The sequence below is a fragment of the Pelophylax lessonae genome (genome assembly GCF_965119305.1).
Source record: "Pelophylax lessonae genome assembly, chromosome: 9".
Taxonomy (NCBI): Eukaryota; Metazoa; Chordata; class Amphibia; order Anura; family Ranidae; genus Pelophylax; species Pelophylax lessonae.
The window spans coordinates 19679284-19702096 of NC_138776.1; the positions used below are offsets into that span (position 1 = coordinate 19679284).

The window sequence follows — 22813 nt, forward strand, 5'->3', positions numbered from 1 at the left end:
ATCCTTCTATATAGGATCACATGTCTCTATGATCAGTTCACAAGCCACGCCCCCACACAGTTAGAATCACTCTCCTAGGCTCACATTTAACCCCTTGATCACCCACAATGTTAACTCCTTCCCTGCCAGTGTCATTATTACAGTAACAGTGCATATTTTTATACTGTAGTAATGTCACTGGTCCCCCTCAAAAGTGTCAAAAATGTCCGCCGCAATGTCGCAGTCCTGCTAAAAATCGCAGATCGCCGACATTACTAGTAAAAAAAAAAATTACATAAATCTTTCCCGTAGTTAGTAGACGTGATAACTTTTGCGAAACGGATCAAAATACGCTTATTGTGATTTTTTTTCCCCAAAAATATGTAGCAGAAAACAAATTGCCCTAAAATGTTAAAAAATTTTGATTTTTTATTTTTTTTGGGGGGGGGATGTTATATAGCAGAATGTGAAAAATATATATTTTTTTCAGAATTGTCGCTCTTTTTTGTTTATAAAATTATAAAGAGTGAACAATATGAAAAGACCGGAGGAAACTCAAACATATAGCCACTCACCCTGCGCTCAAAAAGATATATAGGATAGGCAACTGATTAATATTGACACAAAGTCTGAGCAGCTGCTATAATAAGTAATAACAGAATAAGGTGTTGATAGATTATAAGATCATAGACAAATAAGACTACAACACTAGCAGCGCTGGATGACGGGACATACACAACATCGCAAGTAGTCCTTAGAATAACAATTAAATGTATATGATACACAGTCCAATCCGAGACTCATATGTCTTGGGAGTCCGTCGTTGAGGGAAAGGGAGTGAGGGCACTTGGCTTGGTAACCAGACTTCCACCACCACACGGTGCTCCCCCCCCTTATACCAGACACTCACCAGAACCTAGATGAAAACAGACCCTTCAAGCACATCCACCGCTAACCGGATCATAAGCTCCAGGACTTTGGACTGTTAAACTCTCTCCTTCAAACGTCACTTGGTTCAGATTGCATGTAAATGAACAAAGTGGGGGCAACCATAGTGTAATTCTGCAGACAAAAATTTATTGAACAAAATAAAATCACACACTGGGCCCCTCTCCCCTTTAGGTGTCTACTTACAAGAAGCACGTTTAATGAAGGCGTATAGTGAAATACCCGGGATAACACCAATTCCAGAGCGACCTCTAGGAAGATGTCCGGCGTATTCTATATGTGTATAGAGCGACCGCGCACTATAGCTCTGACATGTTTCGTCCTAAGGACTTCTTCAAAGAGGCTCTTTGAAGAAGTCGCACGACCACGCAATTGTCCGTTAAAGTAACGCAGTGCCGAATCGCAAAAAATGGCCTGGTCATTAAGGGGGGAAAACCTTCCGGTCCAGAAGTGGTTGAAGTATTAAATGTGAGTTTATACTGCATATAATAAATGGATGCTGGTTTTAAATTCTACACTATGGGGGCCTTTTATCTTTGCTTCTGCTCCTGAGAGTTGTGCAGAATGGCCGCATTAATCTTTGGGAAAAATACACCCAAAGTGTATAATAAGAAGTGATCTGGAGAGGGACCCCTGTGGACAGGAGGAGAAAGCGGTACCAATCCAAGAAAGGGGAATGTAAAGTGTATTGAATTCTGCAGGCTTTAGTGATATGTATTTGAGGTTGGAGAGCCTAAAAGAAGCATGGTGGTGTATTGCACTTTGGGTTTGGAATCGCTGGTCAAAGCTGAAGGGTCCTACACAGAAATTTCAACACGCACTACTGAAGAAGTCAACGTGGGACGTAACGCGTATAGGGGGGGTGGAGCCTAGCACCCAATGCAGTTCACGAACACCCATTCCTAACGCGTCTTTCCAGCCAGCACAGCTTGTGTGCCTGTCTTGTAAGTTTAACTCTTTTTTATGGTCAAATAAAATATTTTATACAGAGAGCATTAGATTTTGCTGTTGTTTCTTCTATATCCACGCCAAGGACGTCTGGGTCTCTCGGATGATGGATCCATTTTTGGCCTGCTTTTGGTTTCCTGGGATATTGGATTGCTCCAATCCCCCCCTTTTGCCATATGCTGGTTCTGACCTGCTCGTAAAAAACAGGGGTCTGAACAGGAGGTGATAGGCTATTGCTTTTGGTAGAGAATTACGTAGCACAAGCACTTTGTGGCTCAGCACTGATTAGCACTTTACGTCTGCACTCTTTGCACCATTTGTTGATCGCTGCACTCTATGGGCTCTTTTTGGATCATTATTGTTTGAACTATTCTTGTTGATTTTGCACATAGACTTTTTCCACATTTCAGGGCATATTATTAATTTATTGGGTCAAGAGCTGTTCATTATTTTTTGCACAATTGTTTTATTTGCACTTTACCTTATGCATTAATTAGTCCATATATATTTATACTACACTTATTTTATGTCAATATTTTATGCATATTTAAACATATGGGATTTTTGGATTTCATAGCACTGTTCACTTTTCACTATAAATATATGCACTACTAGATTATAATTTACCCGGAATGCACATTTGAGCACCTTTTTATTTATTTTTTTTAGCAACCTGATAGGGATGACACATGATTTATTGTACTTAGTAGCATTTAAATGTAGCACCCCCCTAGATAGGTGCTGGGAAAAGCATAGTCTGCTCCATCTGCTTATCAGGGGAGCCTGATCAGTAGTTCTGCCTGTTGCATGTGTCCATGTGTGATTCATCTGGGCTGAGGAAGTGTCCACACTGTATCCAATAGAGGGGCCTGTTGGACAGTGGAGGAAATCCAGCCAGTGACACACAGGCTTTTGTGGCTGTCCCAGAGGGTTGGCACAACAGTGGTGCAAACAAAGAGCTGGGGGGGGGGGGGGCACACCCTGAACATGCATTTCTAAAGCTGGTGCAGCTATGAACTAAGCAACATGCATATTTACAAAAAATAGCGCACACATGCAAAAGAAATGACTATCAAATATAAAGGCAATCAATAAATAAAAATTGGGGTTTAGTCCCACCATATGGCCATTTCGTGCTCAAGCCCACCACTACGTCAAAGTACCCCATTATCAGTGGGTCCTACACTATCCATAAAAAGAAGGATGAATCCAGCCTCTCTAAGACAATGGGGTACTTTGATATAGTGGTGGGCTTGAGCAAGATATGGCCATATAGAGGGACCAAATCCCCACAACAGTGGTGCATTCTGGGATATGTCATAAAAGCCAAGGGCACATGTGACAGGGCGTCTTTGGGTGGGAAGCCAGGTCCCAGGAGGAGGGTGACAGCTGTCTCTCCTCCTGTCTGATGTGGAAAGTGGTCACAGGTGGTCGGCCTAGTGGACCAGAAGTGTGTGATGCTGAGCCAGGAGGTCCAGGATACTGACAAGTGGAGGTGAAGGCAGAGCAACCCAGGGAAAAACAGTGTCCGTGAGTACCGGGAAGCTTGCAAGGGGTCTGCCCAGGAAGGGGACCACTCCAGTGGAGAGTCAGTGGACAAGGGGCTAGCATGCACGGGAAGTGAGAAAGGGGGTGCAAAGTTAGGACCCTGAAGAGGTGTCAATTCAGGAACATATCTTCTACTTCACTTCAGTGTAAAAGTGAAGCAACGGCCTTGCCGCACACACTAGAGTCAGTTGTCCTCAAGATTTGTACATAGTTGTCAAGTTGGAGTATCCCACTCATCCCTTCTCCCAGTGCTTTAAGTGGCCCAAAAGAGGTGCCGGTACTCTATTATAGTCTATAAATTTTGTCCCCCCCAACCCACATCAGGGTCCCCACAGAGCACCCCCCCTGGCCTGGGCTGGGACTCCGGAGCAGGGGGACTCACTGGTGGTCAAAAAAGCAAAGGGATTTCCAGTCACTGGTCTGGCTCTGGAGTGGGAAATATTCTTGCGGGGGGCAATTGAGGGCACAGATGTCCACAATGAGCGTACTGGTATGCTAAGGCACATGGAGAGGTGGCGGTATGCTCAAGAGCCATATTTGGAGGTGGCGGTACTGAGTACCAGTGCATACCGGCCCACTTAAAGCACTACCTTCTCCCATACCAGTTCAAAATAAAACCCCCCAAAAAACCAAATCCCCTGGAATGTTCATTGTCTGAGCCAAGCGTTAAAGTGATACGTTTTACGAACTGTTGCTATGGGTAACTCAGGGGAATCCAATCTCAGCAGCTCCCTAGGGGGCAGTGCTACAAAAAGAAGCACTTTATATAATTATTGTAGTTCTCAATTTATGGGAACACAAATCAATGTTTTCAGCAGTCTTTCAAATAAGTTCAAGGTTTGAATATTATGTTGTTTGAACCCCAGCACACAACTGATTAGACACACTATTGCACACATACGAAACTTGGGAGCGCAGGAGTACTCACACCACTATTAAAGGGGTTTTAAAGTAATAAGGTTTTTTATAGTAATGCATTCTATGCATTAAGATAAAAAGCCCTCTGTGTGCAGCAGCTCCCCTCACGGACTGTGGAAAATTTTGCATTTCATTTGGAAATGAAGGTCCCAGAGTCTGGAGGAGGAGTGGAGAGGCACAGAATCCAAGCTGCATGAAGTCCAGTGTGAAGTTTCCACAGTCAGTGATGATTTGGGGAGCCATGACATCTGCTGGTATTGGTCCACTGTGTTTTATCAAGTCCAAAGTCAGTGCAGCCCTCTAGTAGGAAATTCTAGAGCACTTCATGATGCTTCTCTCTGCTGACCAGCTTTATGGAGATGCTGTCTTCATTTTCCAGCAGGACTTGGCACCGCCCACACTGCCAAAACTACCAATACCTGGTCACATGATCGTGGTATCACTGTGCTTGGTTGGCCAGCAAACTCGCCTGACCTAAACCCCATAGAGAATCTGTGGCGTATTGTCAAGAGCAGGGGTCTTCAAACTTTGGCCCTCCAGTTGTTCAGGAACTACAATTCCCATCATGCCTAGTCATGTCTGTGAATGTCAGAGTTTTACAATGCCACATGGGATGTGTAGTTCCGCAACAGCTGGAGTGCTGTCGTTTAGGGATCCCTGGTCAAGAGGACGATGATGACACCAGACCCAACAATGCAGATGAGATTAAGGCCGCTATCAAAGCAACCTGGGCTTCCATAATACCTCAGCAGGGCCACAGGCTGATCGCCTCCACGCAACGCTGCATTGATGCAGTAATTCATGCAAAAGGAGCCCCAACCAAGTATTGAGTGCATCCTATACTGTACATGGACAGACTTTTCACTAAGCCAACATTTCTGTATTAAAAATCCTTTTTTTTTTTTTTTTTTTTTTTAAATTGGTTTTATGTACTATTCAAATTTTCTGAGATACTGAATTTTGGGGTGTCAGTAGCTGTAAGCCATAATCATCAAAATTAAAAGAAAGAAATGCTTGAAATATATCACTCTGTTTGTAAAGCATCTATATAACATATGAGTTTGTAACGCTCCTGCGTTTCTTATTTGGGTGGGGATTTTCAGCTGCAGAAATAGTTCCATGTCAGTAGTCATGTAAGAGATATGCTGAGATACCATTCCCAACCTCAATGACTCATCATGTGTGGAAGGTCTTATTTCAGCCAGTAAATACACACAATTAGCAAACTGGTTCCTAGAGTGACTTTATGTATGTGGTAACACAATGATGAAGGTTGAGGGATAGGTTGAGTGGAGGTGGTAGGTGATAGACACTTGAAGGTGAGACAGTAGCAGATGGATGCAGGAAGGTTTAGCAATGTTGTATGATAGCAGATGATAGAATAGCAGGCGGACATACAAAAGAGATCAAGCCAGTGCAGAAAAGTAGCAGTAGTCTCAAGAGCTAGCAATCTAGTTATGCAGATGTGATAAACAGTCTTTACTATGCAGAGCTAGATAGTGTAAGCTTAGTATAAGTTTATAGAGAATTCCCCTGCGGGGTACTTAGCACTATTAGCGATACAGCCGAAGGGTGGTTCAGGAGAGGCGGATGATCCAGTAGCAGGATACAGGGATCAGCGCAGCGAGGTTCCGTCAGCGAAGTAAGCTTGCAAGCATGGAAGCTTCAAGCAAGGTTAGCATCCAGGTAAAGGTGTTTGAACGAACACATGTGAGTGAGAACCGGCGCTTTAAATAGCCATCTAGTCCGGCGCTGGGTGATGACAGCTCCAGTCTTAAAGGTGTATGCGCACCTTTCCAAAAGTAAATGGTGGGGCGCATACACTTGTGGAAAGTGTAATTTAGGGTACCAAAGGTACCGGAACATTACAATACCCCCCCCCCCCCCCCTTAAGGCCTGCTCCTGAAGGCCTCTGGAGCTGGTTTGTCTGGGTATCTCGCATGAAAATTGCGGATTAATCTAGGGGCATGTATGTCAGAGGTGTTTAGCCAGGTGTCGTCTTGGGGCCCATAGTTCTTCCATCTAACCAAGTACTGAAGTCTTCTTCTGTAGATACGAGAATCCAGAATCTCTTTTATCTCGTATTCTTCTCCACCTTCAACTTGTACAGGAGGGGGAGGTGGAATATTAGGCCTTATTCCTTGGTCCGGAACATGGGGTTTTAGTAGCGACACATGGAAAATGGGATGGATTTTTAGGTCCATTGGCAATGTAAGCTGCACTGCAGCTTTTCCAATAAGTTTCTTGATTGGGAAAGGTCCCAAGAACAGAGGTCCAAGCTTTTTGCTAGGGATCTTCAGTCTCAAGTTTTTTGTTGAGAGCCAAACGAGGTCCCCGATAGTATACTGTGGAGAAGGTCTTCTACGAAGATCATAGTACTTCTTTTGTTGACTGTGAGCGTGTGCAATGGTAGTATTTAGTAAACCCAGAGAATCCTTTATTTGGGTAAGATAGTCTGAGGCTACTGGGTTATTTAAAGGAAGGATGCGTGGAGGGAGAATAGAGGGATGGAACCCATAGTTCAAGTAGAACGGACTCTGCTTGGTTGTACTGTGATTTGCGTTGTTGTAGGCAAATTCTGCCAGGGGGAGAAGATCCAACCAATCATCCTGTTGGTAAGAAGTGTAACAACGTAAATACTGCTCGATGCATTGGTTGACTCTTTCAGTCTGTCCGTTGGTCTGCGGATGGTAAGGAGAAGTGAGCTTCCGCTCAATCCGTAGTATGTGACATAGTTCTTGCCAGAATTTAGAAATAAATTGGGATCCACGGTCAGACAAAAGAGTTTTTGGGATACCATGTAATCTGAAGACATGTTTCATCAGGAGTTCTGCCGTTTGTTTGGACGAAGGTAGTCTGCGAATAGCAATGAAATGTGCCATCTTTGTCAGATGGTCCACTGACACCAAGATGGTATTAAATCCTTTGGAAGGAGGCAATTCTACGATGAAGTCCAATGACAGAACCTCCCATGGAGTTTGGGGTATTGGTAGACTGCATAGTAGACCGGATGGTCTCGTAGTGTCAATTTTGGACCTGGCACAGACATTGCATGAAGAGACGAATTTTTGTATAGATGTTTTCATGTCAGGCCACCAGAATTGCTGAGAAATCAAATTGAAAGTCTTTGTCATACCCATATGTCCTGCCATAGGCACATCATGCGATAATTCCAAGATCTTGGTGCGTAGGGTAGGTGGTATGTAAAGTTTGTCGTTGTAGTAGAGGAAGCCTTCTGCATCAGTATTTAGTTGTGGTGGGGGTGAATCCAACCTTATACCATGCAGAACCTCTTCCTTCAAGGGATGGACAACTCCAATAATGCGTTTGTGAGGTATTATAGGAACGGAAGGAATTTCAAAGTAGTTTTCTTCAGTTAGTCGTGATAGTGCATCCGCCTTTTTGTTCTTATCTGCAGGTGTGTAGGTCACTAGGAAGTTAAACCTTAGAAAGAATAGTGACCATCGTACCTGTCGATGCGAGAGAGTTTTGCTAGTCTGAAGATATTGGAGGTTTTTATGGTCCGTGTATATAATTATTGGTAATTGGGTGCCTTCGAGTAAATGTCGCCAATTCTCCAGAGCCAATTTTATAGCAAGCAGTTCCTTTTCACCCACGGGGTAATTTATCTCGGGACTGCTCAGGGATTTAGAAAAAAAGGCGACTGGATGAAGTGGTGAAGTGTGAGTTGGTCGTTGGGAGAGTATTGCTCCTACTGCCAGGTTTGACGCATCTACCTCCAGAATGTATTGGAGGGATGGGTCTGGATGGCGTAATATGGGAGCGGAAGTAAACCTTGTCTTTAACAAGTGGAAAGCCTTATTTGCTTCTTCTGACCATTTAAATGGTATTTTTATGCTAGTGAGCTGTGTGAGGGGTCTCACAATAGCAGAAAAGTTTTTTATGAACTTCCTGTAGAAATTTGAAAATCCCAGGAATCGCTGTAGCGCCTTGCGTGTAGTTGGTATAGGCCAATCCTGAATGCAGGATATTTTACTCATGTCCATCTCGATTCTGTTTTGGATATGATGTAGCCTAGAAAGAGTACCTCATCTTTATGGAACAAGCATTTCTTCAGCTTCACATAAAGATTATGTGCAAGCAATCTCGATAATACAAGTCTTACATGTCTTATGTGTTCAGACAGGGTCCGTGAATATATAAGTATATCGTCCAGATATACCACAACACAGACATCTAGTAAGTCTTTAAAAATATCGTTTATAAATCGTTGGAAAACTGCAGGGGCATTGCATAGGCCGAATGGCATCACAAGATATTCGAACAATCCGTATCTAGTTCTGAATGCAGTCTTCCACTCGTGTCCATCACGGATTCGAATGAGATTGTATGCTCCTTTCAGGTCTAATTTTGAAAAATAGGTAGCTCCACGCACCTGCTCAATGAGCTCAGGGATAAGCGGTAGAGGATAGCGATCTTTTATTGTGATAACATTCAATTTCCTGTAGTCGATGATAGGTCTGAGACTTGAATCTTTATTGCGAACAAAAAAGAGTCCTGCTGCTGTGGAAGAAGTGGAAGGTCTAATAAAACCTTTTTCCAAGTTCTCATCCAAATAGGTTTTGAGATGGGCAAGTTCATCCTGTGAAAGAGGATAAACATGACCGAACGGCAATTTGCTATTTGGGAGTAGATCAATGCTACAATCATAGTCTCGATGAGGAGGTAATGCTTGAGCATTTTTCTCAAGAAAAACCTCAGAAAGATCCTGATAACATAGTGGTGCAATCTCATCTGTCACCACAGACAGAATCTTCCCGGAAAACGGGAGGTTACACGTTTCCTCGCAATAACAAGAAGGGAAGGTCAAGGACCGTTCCTTCCAATCTATGGTTGGTTGGTGTGTGTGCAACCAGGGAAGTCCCAACACAATGGGAAAGTGGGGTGATGGTATTAAATCGAAGGTAGAAGTCTCCCTATGAGACTCGTTAATAGTGACTAGAAGTGCTTGTGTCTGATCGGTGATCGGACCAGAGGATAACGGAACACCGGTAATAAGACTTACTGAGACAGGTTTGAGTTTAGAAATAATAGGAATTTTATTTAAAGCAGCAAAACGTATGTCAATATAATTTCCACAAGATCCTGTGTCAATCATGGCCTTAGTAGTAATCCTGTTCTGGTCCCACTGTAATGTCAAAAAAACAGAAATGTAGGGGTTAGTGAATGAAGTTGTCAATCCTCCTAGGGAGACATGTGAACACTCACCCTTCTTTTTGTTGACTAAGGGACAGACGTTTATCTTGTGATCCGGGGATGCACAGTACAAGCAGAGATTTTCATTTCGTCTTTTGGCTTTTTCCATAGTTGATAGCGGTGGGCGTATGGTTCCTATCTCCATAGGAACGGGGTCAACGGCCAGACTCCGAGAAGAACTGGATAATGGCATTCCCATCTTTTCAGCCTTTCTTTCTCGTAGTCTTCTATCTATGGTAATACTGAGTTGTATTAGTGCATCCAGGGTTTTTGGCAGATCCGCTCGGGCGAGCTCGTCCTTAACGGTTTCTGATAGGCCAAGCCTAAATTGGGTTTTCAGAGATGCATCATTCCATTCTGAATCAAGGGTCCATCTCTTGAACTCTGCGACAAAGTCTTCTACTGGCCTCCTTCCTTGTTTCAAGGATCTTAACTGAAGATCAGCAGTACTCTGCCTATTGGGGTCATCATATAGGCTAGTGAGCTCTGCCAGGAACAAGGCATAGGAGTTGAGAAGCGGGTCGTTTTTCTCAAAAAGAGAATCTGCCCAGGCTCGAGGATTGTTTGATAGGTAAGAAATAATAGTACAAACCTTAATGTGATCAGTAAGGTAGGTACGAGGTTTAAGCAAAAAAAGTAACTCACATGCGTTTTTAAATTCGCGAAATTTTTTGCGATCGCCTGTAAATACCAAAGGGGGATTTATCTTGGGTTCAGGGGACTGAGCAGAGGTAAGTTGTGTCAGTCTAATTACCTGCTGCGACAGAGCCTGATTGTCTTCTTTTAATTCAGCAAGTGCGTGTTTTAACGCAGATACTTGCTGTTTTAATTGTGTCACCTGAGTGGTTATTTCTGCTGAATCCATTTTTTGGGTTCGTTCAATCTGTAACGCTCCTGCGTTTCTTATATGGTGTGGATTTTCAGCTGCAGAAATAGTTCCACGTCAGTAGTCATGTAAGAGATATGCTGAGATACCATTCCCAACCTCAATGACTCATCATGTGTGGAAGGTCTTATTTCAGCCAGTAAATACACACAATTAGCAAACTGGTTCCTAGAGTGACTTTATGCATGTGGTAACACAATGATGAAGGTTGAGGGATAGGTTGAGTGGAGGTGATAGGTGATAGACACTGGAAGGTGAGACAGTAGCAGATGGATGCAGGAAGGTTTAGCAATGTTGTATGATAGCAGATGATAGAATAGCAGGTGGACATACAAAAGAGATCAACCCAGTGCAGAAAAGTAGCAGTAGTCTCAAGAGCTAGCAATCTAGTTATGCAGATGTGATAAACAGTCTTTACTATGCAGAGCTAGATAGTGTAAGCTTAGTATAAGTTTATAGAGAATTCCCCTGCGGGGTACTTAGCACTATTAGCGATACAGCCGAAGGGTGGTTCAGGAGAGGCGGATGATCCAGTAGCGGGATACAGGGATCAGCGCAGCGAGGTTCCGTCAGCGAAGTAAGCTTGCAAGCATGGAAGATTCAAGCAAGGTTAGCATCCAGGTAAAGGTGTTTGAACGAACACATGTGAGTGAGAACCGGCGCTTTAAATAGCCATCTAGTCCGGCGCTGGGTGATGACAGCTCCAGTCTTAAAGGTGTATGCGCACCTTTCCAAAAGTAAATGGTGGGGCGCATACACTTGTGGAAAGTGTAATTTAGGGTACCAAAGGTACCGGAACATTACAGAGTTTCACTTTTTGAACTGAAATACTGAAATAAATTAACTTTTTGATGATATTCTAATGCCTCGTTTCCACTGAGTGGTACGGTACGGTTCGGTTCAGTACGGTACGGTTCGGAACGGTACACATTGCGTTTCCACTGCCAATAGTACCCTTTCATGATAGGCGTGGTATAGCAGGAAAGCTGTGATAAACGATTCTCTGTCAACCAATCAAAGTTCTGCAGAGTGTAGCTCCACCCTGTTGGTACGGTACTAATGTGCTTGGTACTCCAATGAAAGGGTACCAAAAAGTGGTACGGTACGGTTCGGAATTAGGGTACCATTCATAATGGAAACGGCATAAATAGCGTACCGTACCGAACCATACCAGAAAGCTCAGTGGAAACGAGCCATAATTTTATGAGATGCACCTATGAACCTTCAAGTAAGATAAAATAACAAAAAACATTAAAGTTTCCCTTTCAACTTAACCTCAATTCAATGTTGAAAGTCAACAACCCTTTGTGTAACCACACACAGATATCTACTATTCATCATCACTGTGGATTAGCACCATACATTCAAACTGGGATTTTGAGTCCGAAACCAGTTGTGTAAAATCTGAAATATGGGTGGGAACTATATAGGGGTGGGGGGTATACAAGACTTGTGTGTACAATTATTAGGGAACTGAGTATTTTGACCAAATCATAATTTGTATGCATTTTGTCCAACTCCAAGCTGTATAAACTTTAATGCTTATTGGATTTAAAGGGGTTTTAAAAGCAGAAGGTGCATTCTATGCATTAAGATAAAAAACCTTCTGTGTGCAGCAGCCCCCTTAATACTTACCTGAACCTAATCTAGATCCAACGATGTTGCAGGAGTATCTTGGCTGCCCTGGACTCCCCTCCTCATTGGCTGAGACAGCAGTGTGATGCCATTGGGCTCCCACTGCTGTCAATCAACGTCAGTCAGCCAATGAGGAGAGAGAGAAGGCGGGGCCGGTACACAACTCCGTGTCTGAATGGACACAGGGAGCTGTGACTCGGCTCGGGTGCCTCTATAGAAAGCTGGCATTCAACAGGAGGGAGGGTCCAGGAGCACCGAAGCGGGACCCGAGAAGAGGAGGATCTGGGGTGATCTGTGCAAAACCATTTCACAGGACCAAGTATAATATGTTTGTTATTTTTAACTAAAAAAAAAAAGGCTTTAGTATCACTTTAAGTATATCAGGTGATGTGTTTTTTGTGTAATGAGGGAGGGTGTGGCCTATGGAGATCAATACCTTAAATCAAGGTGTGCATAATTATTCGGCAGCTTCTTTTCCTCGGGCAAAATGGGCCAAAAAAGAGATTTAACTGACTCTGAAAAGTCAAAAATTCTAAAAAGTCTTTCAATGGGATGCAGCACTCTTAAAATTGCTAAGATATTGGTGTGTGATCACAAAAACATCAAACATTTTGTTGCAAACAGTCAACAGGTTCGCAAGAAACTTACTGAGAAAAAAAAAAAGGCGAATTAACTACCAAAGATTTGAGAAGAATCAAACGTGAAGCTACCAGCAACCCATTATCCTCCAATGCGGTCATAGTCCAGAATTGCAACCTACCTGGAGTGCATAGAAATACAAGGTGTTCAGTGCTAAGAGACATGGCCAAGGTAAGGAAGGCTGAAACCTGACCACCACTAAGCAAGACAAGTAAGTTGAAACGTCAAGACTGGACCAAGAAATATCTGAAGACAGGTTTCTCAAAGGTTTTATGGACTAATGAGATGAGAGTGACTCTTGATGGATGGGCCTGTGGCTGAATCAGTAACGGTCACAAAGCTCCCCTTCGACTTAGACGCAAGCAAGGTGGAGGTGGGGTACTGGTATGGGCTGGTATTATTAAAGATGAGCTAGTTGAGCAAGGTGTTCAGTGCTCAGAGACATGGCCATGGTAAGGAATGCTGAAACCCTACCACCACTAAGTAAGATACTGGAAGGAGGAGAGGAAAGATTCCTGGTGCCGCACATCCATGGAGTCCTATGGTGATAATGAAAGAGACAACTTCAGTCTGCAGCCCCCCTCCCCAAAGCACATTGTCCTCATTGTGGCGGTGGTTGTGGGGGTCTTCGGGCAGGGGGCTTATTGGAATCTGGAAGCCCCCTTGGTATGGATTTTAGGGGGGGGGGGCCCACGCAGTTTTTTTTGGCGTGGGGTTTCCCCTAAAACCGAAGGGTCTAGTATGGTCTCACGTTGTGTTTTTTTTTCTATCATTTTGACGTGGAGTTCTCTTTCAAGATCCATACCAGACTCAAAAGAGCCTCCTAAAGGTCTTCTAAGAAAGCCAAAACCTCTCTTTTACTTTCTTAAAAATTCAGGTTTGAGGTATATTAACGTTTTGGATTGACCAAGAAAACTGTAGTTGTTCAACAATGGGGGATGGGTGCTTTGGGGCAGGGGGGGCTCTTCATCCCCTCCCCACCCAAAAGCACCTTGTCCCCATGTTGAGAACCCTGAGGGGTGGCTGTGGGGGTCTGCGGGCAGGGGGCTTATCAGAATCTAGAAGCCCTCTTGGTATGGATTTTGGGGGGGCACTCTTTTTTTTCCTTTTGAGTGGGGGGTACCCCTTAAAACCAAACGGTCTGGTATGGATTTTGGGGGGGGAGCCCACGCAGTTTTTTTATGTTTCTTTTTGGCGTGGGGGTTCCCCATAAAACCGAAGGGTCTGTGTTTTTTTTTTTTTTTTCATTTTGGTGTGGAGTTCTCTTTCAAGATCCATACCAGACTCAAAAAGGACCTCCTAAGGGTCTCCTAAAAAAAGCCAAAACCTCGCTTTCACTTTCCTAAATATTCAGGTTGGAGGTTTATTAACATTTTGAACTGACCAAGAGAACAGTAGTTGTTCAATAATGAAATTAATCCTCAAAAATACAACTTAATAATTGTGCACACAGTGTAGAATATATAGCAGGTTGGTGTTTGATAACCTTAACATAAATATGTCTTGAAATCTCTCTTTTATTCAGTCAACCCCAAAGTAAGGCAGCAAGCGAGCTCCCGCTCCCCCCTTCGGGACCATATCAACCCCAAAGTAAGGCGGCAAGCAAGCTCCCTCTCCCCCCTTCGGGACCATATCAGGCCACACGCCCCCAACATAGGAGATGGGTGCTTTGGGGCAGGGAGCGCTCTGCACCCCCTCACCCCAAAGGCCATTTCCCCATGTTGATGCGAACAAGGGCTTCTTCCCGATAACCCTGAGGGGTGGTTGTGGGGGTCTGCGGGCAGGGGGCTTATTGGAATCTGGAATCCCCTTGGTATGGATTTTAGGGGGGGGAGGGGTACATGCAGTTTTTTGTTTTTTTTTTGCCTTGCGGGTTCCCCTTTAAACTGAAGGGTCTGGTATAGTCTTGGGAGGGGGTGGGACCTCATGCTGTTTTGTTTTTTTTTTTTTTTTTTCATTTTGGCGTGAAGTTCTCTTCCAAGATCCGTACCAGACTCAAAGGGCCTCCTAAGGGTCTCATAACAAAGCCAAAACCCCAAAGAGGGGGCAAATGAGCTCCCTCTCCCCCCTTTGGGACCATATCAGGCCACATCCCCTCAACATGGAAGATGGGTGCTTTGGGGCAGGGAGCGCTCTGCACCCCCTCATCGTTAAAGGCCTTGTCCCCATGTTGATGCGGGCAAGGGCCTCTTCCTGAGAACCCTGAGGGGTGGTTGTGGTGGTCTGCGGGCAGGGGGCTTATTGGAATCTGGTAGCACTCTTGGTATGGATTTGGGGGGGGGGGCACGCAGTTTTTTTTTTTTTTTTGGCTTGGGGGTTCACCTTAAAACTGAAGGGTCTGGAATGGTCTGGGGGGGGGGACCTCATGCGGTTTTTCTATTTTTTTTATTTTGGCATGGAGTTCTCTTCCAAGATCCATACCAGACTCAAAAGAGCCTCCTAAGGGTCTCCTAAGAAAGCCAAAACCCCTCTTTTACTTTCCTAAATATTCAGGTTTGAGGCAGAGGCGTAACTAAAACCTTCAGGGCCCTGATGCAAGAAACCATGAAGGGCCCCCCAGACCCCTGGCCGGGGCCCTTACCTTCAAGCCCAGGGCTCTTCCCACTAATCCTGGGGCTCTTTACACTCGTTGCATGGCCTTTTATTATGGTCCCGCAGCAGGATTCTTTCACAAGTTCTGCAGTGGGCCCCCTTTCTGCAATCTTGTGGGCCCACTTCCTGCAATCTTGGGGCTTCCCCACAGTGGTGCAATGCCAGGGTCCGGTCGCAAGTGTGACCTTTGCGATCCTGGAAGTTCACCCACTGGTTTGCTACCGGGCCCCCTGGAGCATGGGGCCCGGTAGCGATTGCAACCCCTGCAACCCCTGTAGTTACGCCCCTGGTTTGAGGTTTATTAACATTTTGGATTGACCAAGAGAACAGCAGTTGTTCAATAATAAAATTAATCCTCAAAAATACAACTTGCCTAATAATTGTGTACACAGTGTAGAATATATAGAAGGTTGGTGTTTGACAACCTTAACTTTGATATGTCTTGAAATCTTTCTTTTATTCAGCCAACCCCAAAGTAAGGGGGCAAACAAGCTCCCTCTCCCCCCTTAGGGACCATGGGAGATGGGTGCTTTGGGGCAGGAACCGCTCTGCACCCCCTCACCCCAAAGGCCTTGTCCCCATGTTGATGCGGGCAAGGGCCTCTTCCTGAGAACCCTGAGGGGTGACTGTGGTGGTCTGCGGGCAGGGGGCTTATTGGCATCTGGTAGGCCTCTTGGTATGGATTTGGGGGGGGGGGGCATGCAGTTTTTTTTTTTGGCTTGGGGGTTCACCTTAAAACCGAAGGGTCTGGTATGGTCTTGGGGGGGACCTCATGCTGTTTTTTTTATTTGTTTTGGCGTGGAGTTCTCTTCCAAGATCCATACCAAACTCAAAAGAGCCTCCTAAGGGTCTCATAAGAAAGCCAAAACCTCTCTTTTACTTTCCTAAATATTCAGGTTTGAGGTTTATTAACATTTTGGATTGACTGAGAGCACTGTAGTTGTTCAATAATGAAATGAATCCTCAAAAATACAACTTGCCCAATAATTGTGCACACAGTGTAGAATATATAGCAGGTTGGTGTTTGACAACCTTAACATAAATATGTCTTGAAATCTTTCTTTTATTCAGCCAACCCCAGGTTGTTGCTAAGCTACTTGTCTGGAAATGTAGGCAACAGAGGAAAGAACATGGATCTCGTGTGACTGGTGAAGAAGCGTGTTGTAGTCTTTTCTATTTTAGAACCTAATTAGAGTTCCTTCAGCTCTGACGTGTGGAGTGACGGACCGAGGCTGCTCGGCACACCATACAGAAATGGAAAGAAAACGTCTGTGTACCTACCAAGACCAAAGTGAGCCACCGGCTCCATTTCACAGAGGTAACCTGATCCACCATCAATGATTCTCAGATGGGCTCCGCTCTTCTTTGTGTATAGAACTACTTTTGCACCGCGAGCAAAGGCACCAAACTTGGTCCGGGGTATTACTCTAAGCCAATGGTTTTTCAGACCCTGGAAAAATTAGCATATATGTTAGAGAGCTATGTAAGCTGGTACTTAAACAAATGTAACATTTTTTTTTTCATTATTTAAAGCACACTAATGGAACACTGCAAGCTTTCCTCTTCTACGTTCTCCATTTTCAACCTGACTACGGGGTTACCGACTGTTTGCAACAAGCGAATAAAACCCGTATAGTTCACATGCACCATTTTCAGTGCTGAACATCTGGAAGAGTCGTCATATCTTCCTTGTTCAAAAAATGTTATTAAGAATAAAGGGTGTACAATCGAGTGTGGCAATCGAGTGTGTACAGTAGGTACCAAAGACAAGGAATCAACAACAATGAAGTGTTCAACTGTGGTACGAAAACAAAGAGTGGAACAAAATCGTTAATAGTAACATCGTTTAACAGGGATGTAGAGTAACAAGCGGGAGGAAGAATGCAAGTCATAGGGGAGATTAATTTGCGCTGTCGTCCCCCACTAGTGACGTGAAACAACACTAAAAACAAAGCCCCTTGGCACCCCAACGGGGGACAATGCCAAAGAGCATGAGGAGTCTGGGAGACCATGATACATGGGTGGGTGGAAATAATCAAGGGCAGCCTAAAAGGCGGGAAGAGAGAAGCAGAAGGTAGAGGGGGAGGGAGAGAGGGAAAAAAAAGGGGGGGGGAGAAGGGGGAAAGGTCGAGTGAAGGGGGGAAGACGTGGGGTGCATGTTCCCCCCAGGGGAGGACCGACCGGAGGACCGAAGGTTGAATAAGTTTACAATCATGACCCAGAGTATGGTCATGGGCGCAGCAAAGCGATGTCAAGGCCAGGGGGCAGAAAATGGGTAATCCAAGGAGTCCATAATTTTTAAAATTTCGGGACCGCGTCCTGAAGGACAGCCTCTATTTTGGCATGAATCATGGCTTGGGTTATTGGCATGAATCATGGCTTGGGTTATACCCATAAAGAGGCTAGTTTTCCAAGCCTTGGCTATGGTCTGCTTGGAGGATGTGGTGACATGAAGAAGAAGCTTAAATTGGCGGTGGAGTCGTCATATCTTCCATGTAAGGCCCTGAACTTTTCAAGATACAAAGAGAGAAAAACAGGCGCCTCGGAAAGGGCAGAGAGGATCTTTGACCATCAGAGGTGGCCCATACCATACATGGTCCTTCCGGCATCCATGTATGGTATGGGGCCACCTCTGATGGTCAAAGATCCTCTCTGTCCTTCCTGTTCCTGTCCCGCAGGAAGTGGAGTAGTGCGACTGTAGTTGGACTGAGGCTAGGACCGCAGGATGGAACGCAGGGTGAGCCGCACTTGCCGTCCAAGGATCTTACGGCATCACAGAGGATCTTTGACCATCAGAGGTGGCCCCATACCGTACATGGATGCCAGAAGGACTTTTTACTTACATTCACTTACCTTGATGTAAGTTTTTAATGTACCTTGCCCATTAAATGTTACAGTCTTTACTCAGAGGCGCCTGTTTTTCTCTCTTTGTATCTTGCATGTTTGGAGATTGCTTCCACTCCCCACTAGGCTGGCCCTGAGTCTATGGACTGTTCCTTGTCCTACAACAAAGACTATTAGGGTAGCCTACATGGCTACCCCACGGACTACCTTTTAGTGTAATGCTATTTGCTTGCGCCACCGTATACCTATTCTTATCCTGAACTTTTCAGACTACCCTTGAAGATGAAGTCATTTTTAGCAAAGGTCTCCTGAGACCAGAACATTATTTCAAGGGTTCCTACATATTAAAAAGGTTGACAAAGGCTGCTCTAGGCACCCTTTATTCTTTATCTAAAACTGGCAGTTACTTCAAAAGTTGCTACAAGGTAAAAAAGTTGAGAAAGACTGGTCTAGCATAAGTCTTGGATAATGCAACCTGGCAGTCTCATGTAACGAGACCCCTCTCATTCATTTTTGAGTGTACCAGGATCAAACTCTATAAGTTGGATTGCTGGTTCAAGTATGAGCTAGATGTAGTTTTACAGAAACAGAATCATAGATCTCTATATCCTACAGCAGGGGTCTCCAAACTTTCCAAGCAATGGGCCAGTTTACTGCCTTTTAAACTTTAGGAGGGCTGGACTGTGCCCAGGGGAGTATAAAATGCTATAGGATTGGTAATCAGTAGGCATAAGAAAATTACATCATTGGCATCAGTGGGAGGAGTAGTGATCCATCATTGCTGTCAGTTGGAGGAATAGTGCCCCATTGTTGGTGTCAGTAAAAGGAATTGTACCCCATTAGTGGCGTCAGTGGGAGAATTAGTTCCCCATCATTGACAGTTGTTGGGGGAAACAATGCCCCATCATTGGTGTCAGTAGAAGGAATAGTGCCTCATCAGTGTTGTCAGTGAGTGAATTAGTTTCCCATCATCGGTGTTCAGTGGGAGGAATAGTGCCCCATCACTGGTGTCATTAGGAGGAATAGTGTCCCATGGTTGGTGTATCTGGGAGGAATAGTGCCACATCATGAGTGACAGTGGGAGGAGGAATAGTGCCACATCATAGGTGTCAGTGAAAGGAATAGTGTGTTAGTGGGGGGAATAGTTTCCCACAATTGGTGTCAGTGAGAGAACTACTTCTCCATCTCTGGTGTCAGTGGGAGAATTAGTATCCCATTGTTGGTGTCAGTGGAAGAAATAGTGCGCCATCATTGGTATCAGTGGGAGGAATAGTGCCCCATCATTGGTGTCAGTGGGAGAAATATTTCTCCATCATCGGTGTCAATGGGAGGAATAAACCCCCATGATCAGTGTCAGTAGGAGCAATAGTGCCCTAACTTTGGTGTCAGTGGGAGGAATAATGCCCCAAGGCCTGTATGAAGGCAAACAAAGGGCCACATCTGGTCCATTGACCACAGTTTGGGGACTCCTGTCCTACAGCATAAAAATAATTAGTTCCCCATCATCGATGTTCAGTTGGAGGAATAGCGTCCCATCATGGGTGTCAGTTGAAGCAATAGTGACCCACCATTGGTGTAAGTGAGATGAATAGTGCCCCATCATTGGTGTAAATGGGAGGAATAGTGCCCCATCATTGGTGTCAGTGAGAGAAACTGTGCCCCATTATTGGTGTCAGTGGGAGGAATAGTGTCCCATCATTGGTGTCAGTGGGAGGAATAGTGTCCCATCATTGGTGTCAGGGAGAGGAATAGTGCCCCATTATTGGTGTCAGTGGAAGGAATACTGCACTTCATTGGTGTCAGTGGGAGGAATAGTCCCCCATCATTGGTGTCAGCAGGAGGAATAGTGTCCCATGGTTGGTGTCAGTGGGATAAATAGTGCCCCATCATTGGTGTCAGTTGGAGGAATAGCGTCCCATCATTGGTGTCAGTAGGAGGAATAGTGTCCCATCATTGGTGTAAGAAGGACGAATAGTGCCCCATCATTGGTGTCAGTGAGAGGAACTGTGCCCCATTATTGGTATCAGTGGGAGCTATAGTGCTCCATCATTGGTGTCAGTGGGAGGAACAGTGCCCCCATCAATGGTGTCAGTGGAAGGAATAGCGCCACATCAATGGTGTCAGTGGGAGGAATAGTACCACGTAATCAGTGTCAGTAGGAGCAATAGTGCCCCATTGTTGGTGTCATTGGGAGAAGTAGTGCCCCAAGGGCTGGATAAAGGGAAACAAAGGGCCACGGGCCGCAGTTTGGAGACTCCTGTCTTACAGTATAAAAGGTGGCTTTGTTACAGAACAAAGAGCTTACAGCTTCCATTATTTAGGAAAAGCATGAATGTGTTTGATTGTAGAAAACACAAACAAGCCTATTGGACTTCCAGGTATGGAGGTGTAACAAAGTAGGTTAGTGGGTCATTCCCTTACCAAAGCCTATCAGACACACCAGTGGGCTTTGTGTCATTCACACATTAAGGTCGTTTCTTCCTCACTAACACCTTACAGTTCCGAGGAGCAAGAATAGACTCTTACCTGCTTGCCTTTGAAGACGGATATTGGTTGTGCCATGGACTCTCCATGAGAAAGGATTAGATCCAGCATACCGTCACCGTCAAAATCCGTCACAGCGCCACCTACAGAGAGTTCACCAAAATAATTCCATAAGTCTTGGAGTAAAGGTGACCACACACCGATGACCAACAGCACAAAACCCGGCTACCATCGGAGGCATGACCGGGGCACATACATGGATTATACATACGGCACCAAGTACCAAGAACTTGTTCACACCAGGCGCTGCACTGCAACAAAGAGGCTGGTGTGCTGTGTGGTGGGGCAAAGATTGTTTTTATTTATTTTTGTAACAACTTTATTGAAATGTCACACAGACATCTCATATAGTTAAATTGCTGGCTGTGACGGGAGTCAATTTGGATTGGGGGGGGGGGGGGGGCTTGTGGAACCCAGCTTCCTTGGAGATGTTGGGAAACCATAGTTTCAGCTCCCTAGACCCCTCTTATGTGTAAGTCACCCTGTGTCTATTAGGGGCACAGGGTGACTGAGAAAATGATGGACAACTACTTAATAGACACTGGGAATATGGTATGGATTACTTCAAATGGGACCATAATATTTATCAACAATATCCCTCAAAAGATATATGAAGATTTAAACCCACTTTACACTGTGAGACTTATAGCCTGTTGTAGACCGTTTCCATGAAGTCTGTGACTCCTGAATAATTAAAAAATTGCTTAGATGTGAATTCCATGGTTAATTATGTCACTTATTATTTGTATGTCTGCTAGTATTGTGTGCACTCCACCTAGGCTGGTTTAAGTGACTAGTTAATTAGCTCAAGTTAACTAAGTCACTGTCAGCTACTAGTTGCTTGTGGGAAAGTAGTATACTGTTCGTTCCTCAGGACGACGTCATTTGTGACGAAACGTGTTGGGTCAAGACGTGCTGACGTACTGCGTGATATCACGGAAGGAGGGGCGAGGTTGAATCAGCCGGCCAGATTTTTTTTATGCGTTCTCTGTCTTGAGTGCATCTCTTAATTTTACAATAAAATAGATACAATTTACACTATAAAGGATTATTATCTTTTTCATGGGGAGTGGTATCAGTCATAGCAAGTGGAGGCAGATGTAGGGGTTGACAGCCTTTTGGATCCATACACTTCAAGCTACCTCTCACCCCAGAGGCCCTGGCAGGGGTTATGCCACTAGTGTTGATGACCTTGAGGGTTATGATTTTTTGGTAAGAGGCCATCTAGTTTTTGGTGAAGGAGTCACTTTGAGCGGTGAAGGTTTCTTTCATCACAGAAGAAACGCACAGCTGCATCGCGGCTCATTTATAATTGAACATTATCACTGGTGTTTTAGTTCTATGCACGTTGATATGGATTTCTTTTCACATTGTGGATAATTTCACAGTATGTGCATTTATTTAATTATGATGATTTAACTCCTTAATCTTTGTCACATTATATAGCGCAACTTTTTTGATATTTGGTTTGTATTGTGTTTGTCTTGCACTTAAGTTGCTGCTTCTTATTTTATTATTTTTTTTTTTTTTTTATGTAAGCGCTAATTTTTTTCTTAGTATACTTTTTGTGTTGGTTGTTCCTTAGTTTATGTTAATTATATTTCTGTATACAATTTCATCTGCATACGATAATGTAATCAGGCAGCAACTCTGTAAATCTTCCAATTCTTTATTGTCACACTTCAGAAAGTAAAAAGACAAGGTGGCTAAAGCGTTTCGGCGATGAACCTTGATCACAGGTCAAAAATGAGTTTGAACTATTTTTCGTATAGTGCATGGCCAGCTAAACCACTTAAGCCCCGGAAGATTTTACCCCCTTCCTGACCAGGGTTTTTTTTGCGATTTTTTACTGCGTGACTTTAACGGACAATTGCGCGGTTGTGCGACGCTGTACCTAAACAATGTCCTTTTTTTCCCACAAACAGAGCTTTCTTTTGGTGGTATTTGATCACCTGTGCGATTTTTTGATCATGCGCTATAAACAAAAAAAGAGCGTCAATTTTGCAAAAATAACAATATTTTTCACATCTTTTTATATTAAATTCCCAAAAAAAATGTAAAAATCAAAATTTTTTAACTTTTTCGGCCAATTTAGATAGATAGATAGATAGATAG

General features: G+C 44.2%; 1 protein-coding gene across 6 annotated transcripts in view; it reads right to left on the bottom strand.

Moving 5' to 3' along the window:
* Positions 1-22813, bottom strand: part of CRTAC1 (cartilage acidic protein 1) — a 1069217-nt gene that overhangs the window by 107520 nt on the left and 938884 nt on the right. For all 6 annotated transcript variants that reach the window (XM_082267474.1, XM_082267475.1, XM_082267473.1 and 3 more), the window contains exons 10-11: positions 20681-20781; positions 16592-16760 (exon numbers count right to left, since the gene is read on the bottom strand). In XM_082267474.1, the coding sequence (XP_082123600.1) occupies positions 16592-16760; positions 20681-20781 (270 nt within the window). The remainder of the gene's footprint in view (positions 1-16591; positions 16761-20680; positions 20782-22813) is intronic.